General features: G+C 42.3%; 1 protein-coding gene across 3 annotated transcripts in view; it reads right to left on the bottom strand.

Annotated features, from left to right (window-relative positions):
- ACTR3B (actin related protein 3B) overlaps positions 1 to 23,196 on the bottom strand; it is a 578,551-nt gene that overhangs the window by 482,916 nt on the left and 72,439 nt on the right. For all 3 annotated transcript variants that reach the window (XM_069211126.1, XM_069211127.1, XM_069211128.1), the window contains exon 3: positions 12,037 to 12,161. In XM_069211126.1, the coding sequence (XP_069067227.1) occupies positions 12,037 to 12,161 (125 nt within the window). The remainder of the gene's footprint in view (positions 1 to 12,036; positions 12,162 to 23,196) is intronic.

Genomic DNA, 23,196 nt, shown 5'->3' with positions numbered 1-23,196 from the left:
CTGCCTGCTTCAAAGAACCCGACGCCTGGTAAAAACACTGCACCCGCAGCCCCCAGGACCTGAAGGATCCGACTTCCAGTGCAGAAGCGACCCCCAGGTGGCCCTCTCCCTTGCCCAGGTGGTGGCTACCCCGAGGAGCACCCCCTTGCCTGCCTGCATCGCTGAAGAGACCCCTGGGTCTCCCATTGAAACCTATTGCGAACCCGACGCCTGTTTGCACACTGCACCCGGCCGCCCCCGTGCTGCTGAGGGTGTACTTTCTGTGCTGACTTGTGTCCCCCCCGATGTGTCCTACAAAACCCCCCTGGTCTGCCCTCCGAAGTCGCAGGTACTTACCTGCTGGCAGACTGGAACCGAGGCACCCCCTTCTCCATTGAAGCCTATGCGTTTTGGGCACCACTTTGACCTCTGCACCTGACCGGCCCTGAGCTGCTGGTGTGGTAACTTTGGGGTTGCCCTGAACCCCCAACGGTGGGCTAACTTGGACCCAACTTTTAACACTGTAAGTGCTTTACTTACCTGAAAAACTAACAAATACTTACCTCCCCCAGGAACTGTTGAATCTTGCAGCGTGTCCAATTTTAAAATAGCTAATTGCCATTTTTGCCAAAACTGTACATGATATTGTGTTGATTCAAAGTTCCTAAGATACCTGAGTGAAATACCTTTCATTTGAAGTATTACTTGTAAATCTTGAACCTGTGGTTCTTAAAATAAACTAAGAAAAGGTTTTTTTCTATACAAAAACCTATTGGCCTGGAATTGTCTTTGAGTGTGTGTTCCTCATTTATTGTCTGTGTGTATGTACAACAAATGCTTAACACTACCCTCTGATAAGCCTACTGCTCGACCACACTACCACAAAATAGAGCATTAGAATTATCTCTTTTTGCCACTATCGTACCTCTAAGGGGAACCCTTGGACTCTGTGCATGCTATTTCTTACTTTGAAATAGTGCATACAGAGCCAACTTCCTACACTGCCTGACTGGAAAATTGCCCTTTGGTCAATCTAGTTTTGCATTCAAAGGAAAAGGCTGAAACTTTATATTTAGACTGCATCTTACCTGTTACATTGTGGCTATTGTCTTAACTAGATCAGCATTCAGTGATCTTTCTAGAAAGCAGTGCAGAACTATGTCCTCGCAGAAGAGGGAATTGTTAATTTCAATAAGTGCAATGTCTCTTTCTCTGTTTGACCTCCAATGTATGTATTGTCTTAAAATGCAAGGCAAGAGACCTCATAAAATGGGAAAGGACATAATCTCTTCAAAAGCTGGTAGATTATCAGAGAATAGCTGATTTTCTGTCACAATCATAAACATCAAAAGTATTTGATCCTTTTACTGTTTGATGTTTCTGTTGATAACACCATCTAGATTTGATACCTTATTCATTACAAGAAACAAGGTTTTCCCCCACATTCTCACACATCCTAGATGTCCTTCTTCCAACAGGGTACATCATCCATCATGTGAACCAGGCACATATGAAGTTAGGAGGCCCCACTGTCCTCCATACATCATCATGATCCTGCACATTAGGCAAGCAAGTAACACTGAATTCCATGGAGCTGCTGAAATACCAGTCCCCACTCCCTGCAACTCATCTCACCACCTTCCATGTCATCTAGGGACCTTCAGGGCAGAACAAGGCCTTCAATGATGAATCCTCAGTTCTCCTCATTACTACGCTCATTCGACATGCCCACACCGTGCTCTTGGGTGACTTCAACCTCCCAGACCACAAAAGGTCAAAATAACAAGAGACCATCTTTAACCCCATTGACACTATCAATGTGATACAACATGACACACAACTAACACGCTCCAATGGCCATGTCTTTGAACTTATCTTCTCAACATAAGCACCAAATCCAGTGTAAACCACCTTTACCCTTGGACTCGACTGACCACTTTGCCATCCATATCTCTGTGCTCCCCATTCTACATGCAAACCAAGGTCAACACAAAAAAGATAAAACCTTCAGAGTCTTCAAAGACTTCTCCATAGACAACCTAATGCTTGAACACATTTCTCATCTTATTAACTCCAAATCCAATGACAACCCCCTTCTAAAAGACTTCAATACTTTTTTGGAAAACTATGTGAACATCAATGGCCCAAATGAAACATGCAAGTGCAAGCCAAAATCCTCAGCACCCTGGTACTTTAAAGACCTTGCTGAAAATAATTGATCCATATGCAGACAGGAAAAAAATTGAAATAAGCAGAACTCCTGATGACTTCAAGACACTGAAATCCATCTGTGCAACACAGAGACAGCTCATCACATCAGCCAAAGCAAAGCATTTAAACCAACTCCATCAATTAACCCACCAACAGAAGTAGAATGCTTTTGAAGACACTCAAGCTCTGCATCACCCCCCCCTCCCAGGTTCACGTATGTCACACCACAGAGAACTGCAATACCATCACATTTATCAGTGAAAAAAAATGAAGACCCAACAGTACATCAACATCCTCAGGCCTGCTGCTTCATCCTTACGTCTTGAAGATCTCACCAAAATACTTAACTCCCTCAAAGCCACTTCATATGAAGATAATGACGTACCCTCTTCCTCCATGAAAGTTCTCTCTGGGAATGCTCTCTCACCCCTACTCACCTTTGTTAATGCCCCCACCCCACCCCATTCAAGGCATATACCCAGAAGGGTATTTGGACAAAATATCAGATTCAAATTATTAGGAGGTAGAAATATTGGACAATAAATATTGTGATACACAAATTTAATGATGCACAAATGTCATTGACAAGAATATTGTTTTAGGTAAGTAATGTCGTTTTTAATAATACTGATGGTTTAAATATCGTTTTCAATAATATAATGGTAAAAATATTGATTTTTTAAATTATTTTAATATGATTTTGATATATACATTTTAAGTGTTACTGTTGTTTATATAAAGGTTATTATTTTCAAATATAGTTTGAGATTTTAAGTGATTCCGATTTTGTTTTAATAGTAATTTATAGTGTTGTAGTGGGTTTTTGAGTTTGTGAGGGGATAGGGTGAAAAGTAAATTAGGTAATAATTAATTAACACATAATTATAAAAGGTTAATTAATTATTTAAGTGATTTCAATTCTGTAATCTAGGAAATATTTATTTCACTTATATTTTAGTTGCGGCCTGCTAAGTTTGTAGAGGTCTAGGATGGGAAGTTAATTAATAATTAATTAATAATTTAATATTACCTTTATTTAATGATTTTAATGATTTTAATAATTTTAAACATGTAAATTATGGAATACTGAATTATAGTATCAATATTTTATTTGCAGGATTTACTTTATTATTAATTATTATTTGTAATGTAATTATTTTTTTAATGTAAAACATTTAAATTATAGACTATTTAAATATTTGAATTATATTTTAGTTGAGGGCTGCTATGTTTGTAGGGATTTAGCGTGGGAAGTTAGGTAAGTAATGATTATTCAACAATTATTAATTGTTAATTATTTAATTGATTTTAAATATTTAAATTATGGAATACTTATTTTTAAAGTTATATTTTAAGTGCAGGCTGCTAGATTTGTAGGGGTGTAAAGTGGAACGCTAATTAATTAATAATTGAATGTCATTTATTAATTGATAATTATTTTTACAAATATTAATTATGTAAAAGGATTAACATTTTTTGTTTTTTATTATATATATTTATGTCACTTTATCATTTTTATATTGAGTTTAATATTTTTTTCTACATTCATGTGTTATTTATATATGTAATAATGTGTTTGAAGCGAAGTACTTTCCCTATTCTTGTTTAGGCTACAGTATGAATAGTAAAATTAACCTCTTTGCAATTTGCCTCTTTCCTTACTGTTGTGCTGATAGGAGTGGCACCAGTAAATTGTATTCCTCCAAAACTCAACGCTTTCCCTGTTGTTGCACAGACTCAAGTAGGAATAGTAAATTTTACTCCTCTGAAGGTCAAAACTGTCCCTATTGTTGTGCTGTTTAAAGTGGGAATAGTAACTTTCACACCTCTGAAATCTAATGTTTTCCCTACTGTTGCACAGACTGGAGAGGGAACAGTAAATGTAACCACTAGAAAATATGTAAACACCCCAACAACATAACACAACAAAGCAACTGAAAAAAATACAGTAAGAACAAACAGAAAAAGTGCAACAAAACTCAGGGAATCAACCACTACATAAAACAAAAAAAGTAAAATACAGACATAAAACCGAATATAGCAACAAAACAACACCAAGAACAACCCAGCAATACAAACTAACATAAGCCACAACACAACAATTTACCACAAAAAAAGTATTATTGTACTGCCCTGCTGTTGCGTTAGAGTGATGTGTTGTTGTTGGTGTATTGTGCTGATGTGTTGTGCTTTGTTGTGTTAATGTTTCCCTTTATTATTGAGCTGTACTGTGTTGATAGGTTAGTGTGCTGTAGTTTGTGGTTGTGATATAGCATTGGTATTGTTGTTTTATTGTGTTCAGTTGCAGTGTTGATCTATATTTGTGTTCTTATATTGTGTTTGTACCTTCCTCTTTTGTACTTTGTTTTGGGTTGTGTGTTGTGATGTATTCTTGTTTCTTGTGTTGCCCGGTGTTGTTCTATTGTGGATTTATGTACGACAGTGTGGATGTGAAGTATTGCAATGCAGCATTGTGTTTTTGTGTCACAACGGTGTGCTGAACTTTGTGAATGTGTCATTTTCTTCTGTTGCTTTCATGTTTTTTGTTCTGAGTGGTTGTTGTGCCATTATGCTGCTGTGCTGTGTTGTGCTGTGATTTGCGTCATTGTGTTGTGACATCATAATATGGTGAGGTGGTGCTACTGTATTAAATTGCACGGTCGTTGTACTGTATTATTGTTGTTAAACAACCGCAGTCTGTCTGCTTAAATTTGGACAAACATACTTGTCACTCTTGATCAACTATTGTATACTTAGAGGTATTTCCTACAATGGACTTAAACCTCATATATTTGCAGCTATAAAACCCCATTATCGAAAACCATTCCAGTATGGCAATAATGGCAAATTATGGACTGCCCAAAATAACTGTAAACATGGTGTTTAATTTTACAGTGTTTTCGAAATGCAGGAGGGAAGATTCCAGAAGGAAGGAGAAATGTAGCCCTTTGGTAGCAGAAAACTAGCCTGATCTATCAAAAAGTGTGGAACATCCATAGGGCCCAATTAAAAGTGTGGCGGTCTCTAGAACAGGTAGGATTTCAAACTTTTCCTGAATTTCATGAACTTCTGTTCAAGCCTAAGGCAGTGGGGAAATTGCTCCAGACACAAGGACCCAGCAATGGACAGCTCTTCTCCCTAGCTGCTTATTTTGGCTGCAGTGCTTAATCTGTTAAAAAAACAAAATAACTGGCAGAGTCCTTGTCAAGAGACCACTTTAGCTTGCACCACCCATTGTGCCTGCCTTCGTTGCCAAGGACAATACCAACCCAACTCACTTCTATAAGTGCAAACGTTAGGCCATGGGGACCTATTAGCAAATCCCAAGCCCTGAAGGATAGGGACAGAGCATGTTTTAATTTAAGGACTGCTGTATCTTTTTTAGGCAGGGTCGAAACTCCTATTCGGAGCCAGAATTTCGCTGTGGCTTCAGATGTAACTGAGGGCCTAATTATGAGTGAGGTGGGCCTCAGACTGCCACACTCACGGTGGCTGTCAGACCGCCGCGGTTGTGTATCCAACCACATTACGAGGTTGGCGGACAGCCCCACCAATCTACCGCCATCTCTGCCGGGATCTTCGATCTGTAAGGGCTGAAGTGGTGGAGGTCGGAATCAGCCAGGGCGGCATTGAAGTCAGCGCTGCCCTGCTGATTACAACCTGGTTCTCCGCCAGCCTTTTCATGGCAGTTTCACAGCCATGAAAAAGCTGGTGGGGAAGAGGTGCAGGGGGCCAGAGGGGGCCTTTGCAGTGTCCAAACACTTGGCATGGGCAGTGCGGGAGTCCGCCTGCTCAGCACCCTGGAAATGCTCACTGTCTGCTGTGCAGTGAGCATTGCAAGGGCGCTGGTGCCCCCTGTGGGTGGCAGCATTGCCGCTGGCTCAATTACAAGCCGGCAACAATACTGCTGCCACTTTCCAGCTGGGCTGACGGGCAGAAACCTTGGTTGAGTCTGGTCTAAATATAGGTGGAATTCATGTTTTTGTATTTGAGGGCATGGGCAAATGGGCAGTGTTTAATTTGAGCCGGTGGCTTGCCGGTGGAGGCCACTAGCACTCATTTTTAGGGACTGGCACACATTTTTCTGCATCAAGTGTTTTCGGAGACAAGAGAATTAATAACACACAATGCGGATGAAGGAAGAGAAAAACGAAAAATCGTCACAAAGGGGGAAAGCAGGAACCTTCAAGTGTACAATAAAGGTGCATGAAGTGTCTGGTAGTGATTTAAAAAATATGAAGTGGATTTATGACTGCGCAGGTTAGGTATTCGGCGTGAAAACAATTCATAGTACCAGCCATAGGCTTCTGAGCAGAGATTTGGGCAGCGGCACTCATTCTTGTACAAATGAAGCACTGCTAATGGGGGCATGTAACCAGCAAGTAAACCTGGACAGAGCTGCTACTTAAGGGACTGTGTATACATGCATAATTTTAGACAAAGAAGGGCCAAGCTTTACGTGTTCCACAAAGTGAACAATTTCAGAATGCTTCCACGAGTTCGGCCATGTGTGGACAATGCACTACATCATGGGTATTGGACTGTACCTTTACTTGCATACCCAAAACATTAAATGAAACCACAAAAATAACCAATGTTAACTCAAAACAAATCCCACGCTACATGTCCTCCTAAAAACGTGTCCATTGTTAAATTAAAAAAAGTTGTACCATTCCACTTACATTTTAGACGGACAATTGTCACCCTAATCATGGAAGCATCCACATATACTCATCACAGAGTAAATGATGTTGCTAGCTCTTAGAGTAAGGGCTTGTTTTATTTTTTTTGCTTTAAGGAGATCATTTTAGAGAGGTTCGTGTAGTAGGGAAGTGGTACAAATCCTAAGAAAGTGGAACACAGAAAATAATTACAAACTACATAATCATGTGCTCCCATCCTCCTGGGTATCTGAGTTGTTTTATGGTTACAGCCGTTTCAATAGCAAACAAAACTGTTGGATCTGACTGAAGTTTGGGTGGTTTTCAGGACGCAGATCCTGTTCAGATTGCCTCCTGCTGTAAACAAACAGGCTTTGCCCAGTGTGGGAACAGCAACGCTTTGGCACTGTCAACTCTTAAGTTGGCACCTATGAGGATCCAGTGTAGCTGATTAACTCAACAGGGAAGCACGTCTTATAAACTGCATTTATATAGCGCTTAATACCCCAGACGAGGCGTTGAAGCGCTTAAATGCCTGTTTTATAATGCTGTTCGACACGTGAAAATGGGTTCTATATGTCTGACCGCCATTGGTAACCCACAACTCAGAAGATTATTGTGTCACTTCATTCATTTATTCAAGATGATTGTCACACATGGCACAACGAAACGGAATTAGGAAAGAAAATATTACACCCGCTGTCGATGTAAAATTGTGCCAACATAATGCATTTGTCCAGAAGTGCCTACAAATACCATTGTTTCAATGTCGTTTCGTGAATCCTTGGAGGCTCTTTACTGAGGCTGCGTGGTGCCGAACGTTTTCTGAGATATTTGCAATTAGCACTCTAGTTGCAGTATGAATTTTCACATAGTTTAAAGACAAACGCGATGAGTGCTGTGAGAAATATGAGTTGTTTGTTCTGTACACTTGGCCTACTTTTTTCCAGATACTCTGGTTTTATAACTCAGATAGGAACTGGTGCATCTAAACGTACACTAACACAGCTCACATACGCATGGCCAGGCATTTATCTCTCAGATCTGTGGCTTTGTGTAAAGTATGTGTATTTCTGTTTAAAAGTGGCTGTTACTTGGTTGTATGTACACATAGGACAGAAGTCACAGTTTTGTTTGACATAAGAAAATATCCCTCGATAACATAACGAACATTTCTTTCAGGGCACTGCTTGGTATCTCTTTTGCACTGGCAGTACATGGCTCCTTCTGTCTACCAGCTTCGCAGTGAGAGGACTTCACAACATCATGAGGCTATATTTTATTATGCAAAAGATTGAACAAGTTAAAAATCTAAGATTTAGAATGTATTAGAACATTGGAATGTTGGAAGTTCCATTGAAAACAATGGAGTGATGGGGTTTCTAATGGCCGGTGGAATCCCGGAGGGCCAACATTCCAATGTTTTTTGTTCACAGCTGTTGCTGTGAACAAATGCCTCATGGAGCCCAAGTGTACTTCCCTCGGCTCCCTGAGGTCTTTATTTTATTTATTAGAACATTCTGCTCTCTAGGGCAGAATGTTCCAATAGCCATATGCCCTTCTTAGCTGGGCTATACAGGCATTAAAGTCCTGCTCCCTTGTTAGAGGCCCTTGCCTTTTGCTCAGTCCTTTAACACTGGAGCAGGCCTTTAATGGCCAGGATAGCCTGCTACAGCTGGCTATAAGGTGGTATTGGTGAACCCTGGAACATTTTAAAAATATATTTTTAAGAACTTGGGCCTACTGTATAAAGAACCTATCGCAAAGCAAGATTTACAATTTGCATTCTGACTGGTTTGCAAATAGGTATATAAATTATGTTGTGACCTATGCAGCAATATGCCACATCCCAATTTGTCCATTCAAAGTGAGTCACAATATTTCCCATATAGAGATTATTAATTAACAAGGTTTCAATTTGTTACTCCCTGTAAAGGGCTACAAATGCCAGGCAACCATCCTTGCATTTGCTTTCCAACATTAGATTTTTTTTCAAACTAGTCCTTATCACTTCAAGGGGAAAGTGCTGTTTTAAAAAAATGTTTCCCATTTGAGAACATATCCCACGAGCAGGAAATTGTCTGCTTGAACACTGCCTACTCTCCTCGAGACTGCGATTCCAGAAGGGAAAGCTGTCCCCTTGGCCGAACACCCACTTTGCAAATCAGATGCCACCCTCTTTGAGGTATCAATATTTGATCAATGGCATGCCGCTGCAATTGCAGTCACAAAGCATTATCACATACCATTGTGGTTCATATATTTAGTAAGGGGACTCCCCTTTCATGACCTGCCTTTTTGTGATTTGTTAAAGGTTACAAAATCCTTTTTTCTTTGATGAGACTTTATTGACTCGCAAAAGGGGTTTAGTATATTTCAAAACACTTTTGGTGGTTGCAAACTTTGTGATTGTGTGAATCCCATGGTTTATAAGCACAAAATCGTTTTTTAGAGAGCTAAAACATCGAGTTTTGTAAGGGTATTAGCACTTTTTCACTTTTTATTAAATCACTGGTCTGAATGCACTAAATGAATTCAAAGTGCCTGGATTCACTAATGAAACGAGCAGCCTATTCTTTAGTAAATATCTTCTCATCTATACAGTTATTCACTCTACCAGCCATAGACCCACATACCACACACATGCCATACACAGGCCTCAGTTGGTTATGGTGACAAGCCAATGATAACAGTTAGAGCCCTGATTGGCCAAACACATCCCCCGCCCGAAGCTACGTCCTTGATGGAGAAATTTCACTGTGAGCAAATTTGCTTCTTGGAGTAAGTTTGTCGGCACCCTAATGTGGGACCAGCTGTGAAAGCCAAACAACGCCCACAATCTTCCATGTTTTCAGTAATTCACCGACGTTTTCCAGGTAGATTACCCCCAAAACATTCATAAATGAACTCCATTCAGTGTCAGAAGTAAAAGTGTTTTCTTTCTATGAATGGAAAGGAACACCCCCTTATTCTATGGCGATGTAGGTGTAGGGATTTCTGCATCAGGAAAAATATTTTACCCATTGAGAAGAAAAAGACAGCTTACAAGAGCAAATGTGTTACATTTGCGCATGTGGCAATGTCCACCTGTTATATTTGTATGTTGAAATAGTTATGCACTGCTTACGCATTGCTGTACTCGTGGATGTCTACAGTATACATAGCAGGCCCACAAAATTCTTCCCAGATTTCAGAAACGTCTAAAATGTACTACACATGTAGATGTAGGGTAAGGAGTGCATTTCAGATTTGTTTTTTTACTGGGACCTTTGTGAATTGGTGATTTAATATAAAGGAAGAGGAACACTCTTGGAAATCTACATATATTGATGAGTTCCATGAATACTCAATTGGAAATCTGTGAATCCAATATAAGCCAGAAATGTTCTCTACTCATAGGAGAACCCCAGGCATTGGAAAATGACTTGAGCATAGGAGTCAACAAAACTTCAGTGGATTAGGGTATACCTTTGAATGACTATGTTTAAAAACAAGTGGATTAGAATTAATACATTGAAATTTAGTGAGCTGAGTTGAACAAAATAGAGTGGCAGGACACCATTGGTTGGTATCTACCTCCTTCGCCAACATTCTACATTTCACTATCAGGGGAGTAGCTTCCAGTGGTTGGGGGGGGTGGGTGGTTGAGGTGTTACACCACCCTAATAAATGTATTTTGTGATAAATAGTTGGGTGTGGGTGCTTTCAGTCAGATATGGTGAGGTGTCTGTCGGATTTCATCAGGAATTCTCACACACACAGAAAAAAAGGCACACACACACACTATCTACATCTCCATGTTCACCATGACCAAATGTTTATGTGTCAGGAAGTGAGTTTTGGCCTTGTGTGTGGTGAAAACCTCTGTGTTATCTGCCCTAAATCAGATGAATTGCCCAATAGTTTCACTGTCAGTTTAATTCTAGGGATAAGATTCTCCCGACAAGAAAAATATGTTTCACTCCTTTAAAACAAAATAAAATACCTTCCCCTCGAACTTTGAGGGTGTTTCCTTCCTATTCCTAATCCTAGATGTTTTTGGTTTGTGAATGACCAGGTGAGATGGCTTTGTAGGTACCTCTAGCATTTAGCATTTCCACCCCCACTCATTCCCAGTGACCTACCCATAACCCCAAGTCTACCACATATCTGATGCATCACTTAAGTTTCCACAGTCAGGGTGTATTTTATGATCTTAACATGCTGCTTGTTTCCATCATTGACGTCATTTAGGGGTTGCCAGAGGTCGCAGCTGCAACCCTTGGCTTGCCCTTTGTTACCCCTGGCATTGCCTTTGCGACTCCTGGCCTCAGAGGTGGCAAAATCAGTGCCAGGAACACGGGGGCAGCTCGGCTGGTGCTCCACTTCCCTTCCTTTCTGGCAATTTATTGTATTGCACTAATAGTGAATAATATTATTCACTATTAGTGTAATAAAAATGAAGTGCAGTTAGCTGGAATATTGCTTTCCCTAGCAGCTGAGATAAGTAAAAATTGCTTTAAAAGGCATGTTGTCTGCGTGCTTGCTGGAGACAGTGTGTTTATGTGAGAGACATTGTGTGTATGTGTGAATGTGTGTGTTTGTGTAAGCATGTGTATGCGGGAGTGAAAGGGAAGGTCAAAGGGTGTGTGATGTCACTTTCCACCACCCCTGGCATTTTGGTGAACTGACGTCCATGATTTCAAAGTCATGAATCTGGAAGTTAGACTGGTAAATGCCCTACTTTGTGAGCTAAATTACACATGAGAGGGCAAAATGATGACTTAATCTGGACTACAGTAATTAAGAAGAAGAATGCATCAGTAATGCTCTTAATTTCACCAGTTCAAGCTGATCGCATTAATAGGCATTCACGTGTAAACTGGGGCTGCTCATAGAGAGTAGCAGTTTCATTTTGGAACCCGTGCTCTCCTCTTGTTGTTGCTAGCTCAATAATAATACATTTAATTTCGGCAAACTTAATGATAAACCTTTCTTGTGATTCACCACACACCCAAGTTCTTATGTTAAGGATAATAACACATACACACATAACAACATAGATCTGCTGCATTCAGTCATCAAAAAGCATTTGCGGCATCGAATAGAAATCTGGTATCAATAAAATTAATGCTTACTATCAAGTGAAGTTGTACTTGCCTTTGTTGCATAAGTGATCTTACCTATATTGCATGAGTGGCCTTACCTTTGTTGCATAAGTAGGCTTATCTAGAGCCTCATCCCCAATGAAAAAGTCTAAATCATCCACACCTTGCGTGAGCCTTATATGTGCTTGATCGCCCACCTTCGCCGATTCTTTTATTGCAATGCCTATAAAGATAAATGTGCACAAAATTCAATTCAAAATCATATAAAAGCTAATCTAACATCTTTTACATTTTTCTCAAGGTTTATTTTATGCGCATCAGGACAGAAAGGCTAAGTAAAAAATGAAAAGTAGGGCAGTCACCTGAAATAATGTATATGATGGTTTCAGTCGTGTAGTTAAGCCATGCCTCTTTACTTGGAACAGCAGAGAAAATAAGCAATGTTTCTTTACTTAGAACAGCAGGGAAAATAATTCAACAAATGGCTCTTTGGCTTTTTGACACATCTCGGATTTCTGAGGAGCTTATTGGAAGGTTGTCGGAAACCCCTGTTTGCGCAGGATTGGCATTCCGAGTTGTGTGGACTTTATCACATCTGGTAACTACTGGGTGCCATTAAAGTTCCCATTGCCTGATAACTTTAAGAAGGTCAAAGCTTCTGAAATTAACAAGTGAAGAAGGCCCAGCATTTACCATGGTATGGGGATTTTGGTCTAGTAAGCACCAAAATCTGCATACTATTCCCAAATAAACATTGTTACCTTTTCTAGAAAACTAAATTGACTTTGGTCAGAATAATGGCAGTAAATAGGCAGACTCTTATGTGGCACAAAATAAAGCCCATTGATGAGGAGGTACTAGCTTTGAGCAAAATCCTATAGCAATCAAGACTGATTCCTTCAACTATGGAAAGAATGAGATCAAATATTTGAAATACAGCTAATCCCTGGGAGCCCAATTCACAAATCCATTTGTGTGCCTAAGTAAACTGTAGGTGCACAAATGGCTTGTTTTGTGATGACAAAATCCCAATCAATATTCAGCAAATCAATGTAGAATAGTCCCATTCAAATTAGAGTGGCTCACAAAGTAATTCTGTCAATATGGTGGGTGCTTCTTGTTAGCAAGCTTACACATCAGGGGCCAGATGTAGCAAAATGACATTTTGCGAATTGCAAATTGCGAGTACTAGCGACTCGCAATTTGCAAGTCGCAAAATGTCATGCAGAAAGGTGTCTCAGACACCTTCTGCGAGTCGGTATGGGGTCGCAAAGACCCACCTCATTAATATTAATGAGGTGGGTCGCAAATTGCGGCCCCATACCGACTATGGGCACTCGCTAACATGGAGGCCTGCTGTAGTCAGCAGGCCTCCATGTTAGCGACCTGCTTTTAAATAAAGCAGTTTTTTTTTTTTTTTCAATGTAGCCCGTTTTCCCTAAGGGAAAACGAGCTGCATTTCAAAAAATCCGAAACCTTTTGTTTCGGTTTTTTCAGGGCAGGGAGTGGTCCCTTGGACCACTCCCTGCCCTGAAAAAATGTTTTGGGGTCCATTCACAAAGGGGAAGGGGTCCCATGGGGACCCCTTCCCGTTTGCGAATGGGTTACCATCCACTTCAAGTGGATGGTAACTGCGACTCCATTTGCGACCGCATACGCGGTCACAAATGGAATTGCATACCATTGCGAATCGCAAATAGGAAGGGAACACCCCTTCCTATTTGCGATTCGGAAATGCATTTTGCGAGTCGGATCCGACTCGCAAAATGCATTTCAACATAGCAAAGTGGCTTTTGCGAGTTGCAAACGGCGTTTTTCGCCGTTTGCGACTCGCAAAACCCTTGCTACATCTGGCCCCAGGTGGTTTATGGGTGTCCTTAAGTGGGCCCAACAGCAAATTATCAAACCGCCCACAAACTTGTAAGTTTGTGGGTATGTGCTCAATGCGTGCAGCAAAATCCCATCATGTAAAGGTTTGTGAATTTCTTCCGGTCTATGACAGGAATAAAGGTGTTTTCAAGGTAGGAATGGTGAGGGAACACAGCTATATTTAAAGGGGGTGCAGGAAAGGTATTTCTCTACGGGAAAATGTTTTAGTATGTGTAAATGGTTAAGGGTTTGAGTGTTCCTAGATATCAACAACTATCCAGCAATAATTGTTGGCTTCTTGAATTCTTAGAACATTAGAAATGTACTCCAAATGTTAAATATTAGCCTATAGGGTTGATTGCTGAGTTTTCCACTGGAACGTTTATCAGTCGCCCAGCAATGTTTATTTTTGTCCATAATTAAAGAGTGAGCTAAGAACCATTTATTGAAAACATGCACGTGCCCCATCAGGTTTCAGGTTAAGTATTCAATGAATTTATGATCCAAATAATATGTTTTAAAGGTAAAAGTGGAAAGACCCTTGTTGGACCTGACATCCTTCACCTAGGCTTTCTCCAACTTTCTGCCTTCAATCCTTCTGTTTTTTGCTGACTTCATTTTTGCTGGCATTAGGACTCTCCACACGTTACCAATGCTAACCAATGATAAAGTGTTGTTGCTCTCTCCCTAAACATGGGGAAATTGGCTTACACCCATTTGACACATTTAACTCACTTGTAAGTCCCTAGTAAAGTGGTACTAGATGTAACAGGGACTTTAAGTCAAATGCTATTGGTGGGCCTGCAGCACTGACTGTGCCCCCCACCTAGCTAGCCCTTTTAAACATGTCTAAAGCCTGCCATTGCAGCCTGTGTGCACAGTTTTAAACTACAATTTCAACCTGGCAAAATAAACCTTTTGCCAGGCCTAAACTTTCCTTTTTTAACACACATTAGCCATTCCTAGAGTAGGCCCTAAACAGGACATAGGGCAGGGTGCAGTGTTTCTAAAAAGTTAGATATATGCTTTTAAGATTTAAATGTCCTAGTAGTGAAAAACTCTTACATTCGTTTTTCACTGCTGCAAGGCCTACCTTTTCCATGGGATAGCACTGGGTTAACTTATTACATTTAATAAGTGATGATTTTCAATTGTGAGCAGGTAAGAATGTCAACTTTGGTGTCTAAAGAATTGTAATGTAAAATAATTTTTAACGGTGGTCAGATTTTAAGTAAAACATTCTGAAAATGCCACTTTTAGAAAGTTGGCATTGTCTTGTCCCAACCATTTGCTGCCTGCAGCCTGTATCTTGGGCCACATGACTAGGTGTATCTGGCAGTTGGTCTTTGTGTATTGTTCCCAGACAGTGAGACAAAGGTTGAATAGGTGTTGGCCGAAACGTCCACCAGATCGAGCAATATTTGGACTCAGTCACCCTACCCAGTTTAGTTTCATCCGCAAGGGCACAGCTTATCTCTCTCATTTCACTTGGTGAGGTAAAGGAGGTTATAATGGCCTCACCAAATGGGAAGGCCTGTGGGAAGACGGCATTCTGGTAGAAGTCTACAAAACCATCATATATCAGGTAGCCGAGTGTCTCGTTCTTCTGTTTAACAGTATTTTGCAGGGAGCAGATATTCATGCATCCTTTACAAGAGCCACGGTGATCAGCTTCTTGAAAAAAGATAAGTTATCGTTGAGACCGGATTCATATCGGCTTATTAGCTTATTACATTTTTACTATAAGCTTTTAGCCAAAATTTTGGCACGCAGATTGACATTAGTAGTACAGGATCTTATTCACGAAGACCAGTGCGGTTTTCTCCCAGGTAGGCTTTTAGCCACAAACACCAACTTTTTAATTCAGGCGATAGACTATTATTCTAATAATGTTAAACACGCGGCCATTATCATGTTGGATGCAGAGAAAGCCTTCAATTTAGTCCAATGGAAGGTCCTATTCCAGATCCTTGAGAAATTTAAATTTCCCAGTCAATTAATTCGGATTTTGCAGAACCTATACTCTAAAGCACAAATAAATATTCTTATCAACTCACACATTGCTGGAACTCTTCAAGTTCAGCAGGGTACGCGCCAGGGATGCCCCCTTTCCCCGGTGCTTTTTACATTATTCATCAAACCCCTAGCGGCGGCAATATGCCAAGATGTTTCTATTCTTGCTCCTATGACTCAGGCTCCTCAATTAAAACTGTTTGCTAATGATAGGATATTTTATCGGGCAGCAAATTCTTCAAATATTGCTAGAGCATTTTGCAAAATAATGGCATTTACATAATTTGGGGGGGAATAGGATTAATCACTCCAAGTCAGAAGCCCTTTTGTTTAATGCCTCGGAGAATGTTCTCCCAATCGAGAATGCGGGCTCAGTACCGCCTTCATCATCCTATAAGATATCTGGGAATTTACATCTCCCATGATTTTTGGGAATTTTTTGGCTTAAATTATGTCCCCACGTTTAAGAAAGTGCAATATCTGTTACAAAAATGGAAAGCTTCTCCACTATCAATTACTGGTCATGTAGCTTTGGTTAAAATGATGATCCTTCCTCTGCTTTTGTTAATCTTTTCCAGCAAGATTATCAAAATCCAACAAACATTTTTTAAAGAACTAGATACACTGCTTCAACAGTTTGTATGGGCCAATAAAAAACCAAGGGCCCAGTTATAGCCCCTATCCCTTGTAGTGGAAGATGGGGGTCTGGCCCTTCCAAATTTAAGAAATTATTATGATTCCGTGTTTTTCGATTGGGCCTCTAGAACAGCCGTATTCCCCAATTCTAGCTTTTATTTCAATAAAATGTTAGTTGAGATTGGCTGCCAACCAGTCTCTTTTCTTAAGTTCCCATGGCAACCCAAACCGTAGCTCAGAGCCACACCTGTGCAACGCATCCTCAACACAGGATCTCTCAAAGCTCCATAACCAGTATTAAAGGTACTTTGTTCAGCAGGCCTAACTAGGGCCCTGCATCCAGCCATCATGGTTGACCTGAATGTGTGACTTTGTCCAAGTCCAATGCGATCAGATAACCACAGTTGGCGCTTTGTGCTTTTAAGCACTATTTTTACTTAAACCTTTAAAACTGCTTATTTCCAGTTTTACTAATTGAATTTTTGTTGTTTTGCTGTCAAATAATTTATTAACTTTTACTCTATTTTTCTTGAGTGGCGTGGGATTTTTCTTGTGTTGCTTTTACTTCTTAACCATTTAAGTGCTGCATAAATACTTTACGCATTACCTCTAAGTTAAGCCTGACTGCTTTTGTGGCAAGCTACCAGAGTGTTAAGCATAGGTTAGATTGGGGTTTGCTTGTGTTTCACCATGACAGTAATTGTGGTTGCTGCTTGAGTAGGGTTTCACCACCTGCCCCTAATCTGTAATCCAATTACCTGCAACCCTTCACTTTTCTGGCCATATCTTTTATAGATTAAATATCTGGTGATAACTCTGGCAACCCATGAAACAAATTATCCTTCACAGTTTCGGTGATACTTTGACTTGAAGAAATCAAGCCAATCAATGTTGACATTATTATGGTTCCATCCTCGTTGAATTCATTAATTTGTATTTGTTTATTGAGATTTTTTCAGACCAAATAAGCATCACAGCATTTTACATTAAAAAAACTGTGTAACAGTCCAGGAGAATAACTAGCACATATTTACATCAGTAACGTGATAGTGAATACACTATACAGGTCTACAACGTTCTCGTAAAAATGATAGCAAGTCAATTTCAGTTATCTAACAATCTGAGTTTCTGGACGATGAACAGCTAAAAACATATTTTATGAGTGGTGAACACCAGAACACAGCACGGATGTCGAGGTCTGGTAGCAATTACTTTTGTCTAATAGTGCCCACATAAGATTCTGTGGGTGTTTTGACAAATGCGCGCTGTTTCAACTATCATATAGCTTTCGGAGGTAGGAATCTGAATATTTTCCATGACATAGTTAGGACATTGTATCCTTCGCCCACAGTAAACATTATTAAATGGGACCCCTTCCCCCCATATATAAGTCTGATTTATGAATTCAGGTGCTAATTTTTCGTTCAAGAAGCTAGATAAAATTGTAACAAATTATATTTAGGAAGAGACTGTTTAATGCGGGTGGCAGAGAACAGCTAATAGGTAATACCTTAGCTCCTACTCTCTTCGCCACTTAAGGAAGTTGGAAATTAGATGCGAATGAGACACTGAATAATTAGTTGGATTGATGCATTGCAGATGTTATGCTGTTTTATATCATGTAATGTAACATTATATATGTAGAAAACTGTTTAACCCGAAGTTTAAGATTTTGTGCCGTTGACTCTAGTGTACCCTGGCAACCTTAGACCCACCTTTTAGTTCTAATCAGGGAATTTTACTGGTTTTCTTTAGTTGCAAAGCCAATGTAATGGTGGAGGTGAATAAGATTCTGAGTCAACTCTTAACTAACCCGTGGACCCTCGTCCTAACCATTTTATTTCATTTATTTATTGCCACATCAGATAATACAATCCCATCAGCAATAGTGATGGTGCAAACAAAAACACAAAATGTACAAATCAGCTTACAAATAAAGAAGTCTTTTACAGCTTCCTAAGCATGGCAAACAAAATATATTTAGTAGCACCATCTACTCAGCTTAAAACCGAATATATATATATATGTATCACAATTACTCATGATAAAAATCTGTTAAAAAACAACCTCCCAGAATTTCAAACATCAAATAAAGTGCAAAATAGACTAATATTAGTCAGTAATATATCTAATCCTCCTATACCAGACTGATTCGAGATATTTAGCCACAAACAAAACAACATAAGGGCTAGTGTCATAATTATAAATTCTGTTGGCAACTTTATAGGATTTTACACTCATGAGTTGGCAGAGGTGAGCAAACCATTTCGACCTTTCCTTTCAGAAGGCAGGACAAAAAAACAAGAGATGTTCTTCACTTTCCTCAATTAAACTGCAGTCAGGGAAATCCTTTGTGGTATTCACCTCAGGCTTCCACTTGTTCACAAAACAGCTATTAGAACTGTCAGCCTTAGGGTGGTCTTCCCCCAAACCTTTTGCCTACTTGCCTCCATCTTGTCTGAATTTTTGCTCTGTTGGCCTTCGGAGCCTGGGCACTATACCCCTGCTAAGCAGGGCAAAAGTGCTTGTGATCAGTCCCCTAAACATGACTTTATTGGTACATACCTGGTTAGCATATTTAATTTATGTAAGTCCATTATAGCATGATATACCATATACCCAGGTTCTGTAAATTAAATGCTACCACTGGGCCTGCAGCCTTTATTGTGCCACCCACTTAAGTAGCACCTTAAAACATGTCCCAGGCCTGCCATTGCAGCCAGACAATATAGGGCTGTTAAGCCTATTGTGTGACAGCAGAGCTCAGCCTTTTCAAGTGTAAGTGAGTCTGTGCTTATCTCTGCCCCATCAAGTCAGTTAATGGTTCCTTCAGGCTGAGCTAATCCCACTATTGTGTGACAGTCTGGGGTTAATTCACAAAGTCTCAACTGTCAGTTATACCCCATCACAAGACCTAAGGCAGGCTACAGGCACAGAGGGCTAGGGGCAGGAAAATGCCACCTTTCTAAAGGTGGCATTTTCAAACTTGTAATGACAAATCGAACTTAACCATTAGAGGGTGTATCATTACAGGTTCATAGATACCAAACATGATATACCTACCACCTTTGGCTTAGGAATTACAGCTCATTAAATATAATAAAGAATCCCCAATGTTTTCCTATAGGAGGGGGTAAGCTTCACAGTAGTGAAAAAAAATAATTTGGGAATTTTTACTACTAGGACATGTAAAACAAAAAAAATACATGTCTGGGGGGTGTGACTTGGGGCGTCAAGAGTGCTCCAGACCCCTCCATCATCCACTGCCATCCACTGCAGTGTCCTGCACTGTAACACCCTATCGGGGCCAACCACAACGTTACCATATCCCCTGTACATCCTGGAGCCGAAAGGAGCAGTGGAATCTGTGGTCTCAGCCATCGAGACGGACTAGCGTGCTCTTCCCGAGGCCTAAAATGGCAGATTTAAGGCTCGTGGAGTCAAATGGCCTGTCCAACCGAGTGGTGGGGAATGAGTCAAGGAAGCAGCAGCGGCGGGGAGTGACAAGACAGAGGCCAGTGAGCGGGAGGACGGCATGGAGGGCCAGGCCCACAGCGTGACCCTGGGTGGAGGAAGGTCAAAGATGCGCGCACTGCCGGGCTCAGGGGAGTACTTAGGACCTCTCCCAGCCCTACTCTATCTTCTCTACCTCTGCCCCCGGTCGGTGCCCGGGGATCCGGCATGCACAGATCCGGCTGGGCTCTAGGGACCGGCGGACCGGAACTGTGACCGAAGGCTGAAGAGCGGCAGTGCTGCCCTCCCCAGCCCCTAGGCAATTGGGAGTTCTGCCGGGCCCCCTCCCCCACTGGACAGCTGCTGTATCCGGGACCGTGGCTGAGACTCTGGGGGGGAGTGGACCGGGGGATGAACCGGGGTACTGATCTTTGTGTCCGGCGGTTGCACCCCTGCGAGGGGCTCTGGCTATGCTGCCCCCTTGGCGATAAGGACATTGAGGGTGGGCCGCTGCCCATGGCCTGGAGGGAGATCAGGGGTCCCCCCGGTTTGGCCAACTACTGCATCTGGGGCTCTGACCAGGTCCCTGGTGAGGAGTGGGCCCGAACGACAAACTGGGGCAATAAGACATTGGAGCGGGCCGCTACCAAGCCAGCGCAGAGCTAGTGTCTGGATGCCAGAGTGGCCTTTTTGGAGGACAGATCAGCTGGCACTGTGTATCTCTGGGCCCGGCAGGCCGTGGCATGGAAGGACGGTCTGCCCGCCAGGCCTGATTTCGGTGGTGCCTACAGGGACATGTGGTGACTTAGGGTGAGTCCTGCTGAGGCCCCCCCTTTGACCAGAAGGCAGCACTCTCACACTGGGACTAGGCGGGTCTGCTGGTGGGTGTACCGAGAGTAACACCCTTGCTGGGATCCTGTCTCCTCCAGATTGCCAGGTATGAGTAAAAACACAGACTCTTCTTAGGATCCGCCTACTTCTAGCTCCAGGGCCCTATCCTCCGGGCCAACGTGCAACAAAAGTCCCAGGAATATGCACGGGACAGGTGGCACTGGTTGGCTGCTCGTGCTGCCGGCAAGCAGGCCAACCTTTGACTATTTGAAGTGAGATTGCCCAAACCACGTGGAGAGATAAAGCTGGTAAACCAACCCCCACCTCTTAGCCATAAATAGACCAGTTCACCACCCCGCCGGGCACCACACGCGTAACACTGCAACTAAAGGCACAGCCTCAGCTAAGAGGGTTGGACACAATCCTACAAGTCCTCTCAGAGTGCCCTGGAGACTAAGATAGGGGTACTAAGAGAAGATTTTGACCTCCTGCGACAGGATCTCTGGAAGGCAGTGGGTCGCATTATGGATGTGGAGGGGAGGGTGTCCAGAGTAGAAGATGATGATCTTAAAACCAAGGTTATCCAACTGCTGACCCGGATGGGTGAACTCCACTGTCAAGCCGAAGATGCGGAGAACTGGTCAAATGCAACAATCTGCGCTTTGTGGGGTTCCCTTAAGAGATCGAAGACATGCACCCCACTGAGTTCTTGGAACAGTGGCTTACATCATGGATGCTTGCAGACAAGCTGTCCCCATAGTTTGTGATCGAGCGGGCCCATAGGGTGCTGGCCCCTAAGCCTCCTCCCAAGGGCCGGAGGAATCCCCTGATAGCACGCTTCCTTAACTTCAAGGACTGGGATAACATCCTCAGAGATGCACAAGTACAATCCGACCTTTGCCATAAGAATGACAAAATACTTATCTTCCCAGATTACGCATGTGAAGTCCAGGAAAAACACCACTCATATGAAACAGTCAAACAAACACTCACAGCAATGCACTGGTCCTACATGTTTATGTTCCCTGCCTCGATTCTAAGTACTCATTGATGGCAAATCCTTGTTCTTTGACACCCTGGAGTCTGCTTGGGAGTGGCTTACCAAGGAGTTCCAGGTCCACAGGGTGACACTTCCCCCTCCTTGCTCCCCACTCCGGTGGGGATCAGCACCTATCAAGGGCCCCTCCCCTGGACCGCCACCACAAGAGAGACAGTACCAGGTCACACCGGAGGAAGCACCGCAGTGCCTCCACATTCCCAAACCTGGACTCGATGCAGCCGTCAGCATCCCAGAGACTGGGCTCCCATTGAGGAGAGGCAAGGCCAAGACCCTCTGACCTTGTAGCATGGGGAGAAGACACCTGACGGCGAAACTCTACAGCGGGGCGACCTGTTGGTTGTTGGCTGACCAACCATGGAGCAGACACTGTATTGCATGAATCCGATCCAATGGAGGGGTCCACCACTTCATTCCCATCCTGGACAAAGTGTTGTTGGGTTGGGGTATATGGTTTGGGGCAACAGATGCTTCTCAAGGGAACTTATGGGGGGGGTGAAGTCAGGGAGAACAGGAGGGTCGGTTGATACAAGTTTCATTAATGTTTGTAGTTCTATGCATTTTAAACATCTTTTTTTCGCAGGTAATCACATTGGTCCATCGCTACTACTCCTGCAGCTCACTCTGCCATGGTATCCACCCGGCCCAGGGGCCCGTGGTTTAGGACACACACAATGGCTAAAACTCCCTGATGCCCCCATCCACTGACTCCCACCACCCTCTGGGGCATCCGTACACTATAATTTCATGGAATATCAAAGGTCTGCTGGACAAGATTAAGCATTCAGCGGTCCCCAGCAGCATCCGCCGCTCCTCTCCCTCCATCTTGATGCTACAAGAGACACACTTGCTGGGATCCCAATGCAATATGCTTGCAAAGTACGGTTGACAGAGTATACCATTCTAGGTTCAGTAGGGGAACCAGGGGGTGGCGATACTACCCCACAGAACATTTCCCTTGACAGCAATCACAACGAGGTCTGACCCTCAGGGTCGCTACATTGCCTTGACAGGGGTGTTAGAAGGTCAACTGCATAATATTTTCTACATATATGCCCACACCTCCCCCAGCTGTATTGGAGGACTTCCTCGACACACTCCAGGACATGATAGCAGGACATGATAGCACATTTTTCATCAGGATTTCCCCTGATAGGGGGAGACTTCAATGCAGTTCCCAACCCCCTCAGCCAATTCCACTGGTCCCCCATCAGTCATAAGATGTAGCTGAGCTCATTGGGTCTCTGCGATGTATGGCAAACATGGCACCCCAAGGAGCAAAAATGTGCACATACCTCAGCGGCACACCATATGCATGCGCAGATAGAACTCTTCCTTAAGCCAGGGCCAGACATGCTTTCTCTGGTCCACACCCAAATCCTTCCACATGGTATATCAG

This window comes from Pleurodeles waltl, chromosome 10, assembly GCF_031143425.1.
Source record: "Pleurodeles waltl isolate 20211129_DDA chromosome 10, aPleWal1.hap1.20221129, whole genome shotgun sequence".
NCBI lineage: Eukaryota > Metazoa > Chordata > Amphibia > Caudata > Salamandridae > Pleurodeles > Pleurodeles waltl.
This window is presented reverse-complemented; position numbering and strand designations above follow the sequence as displayed.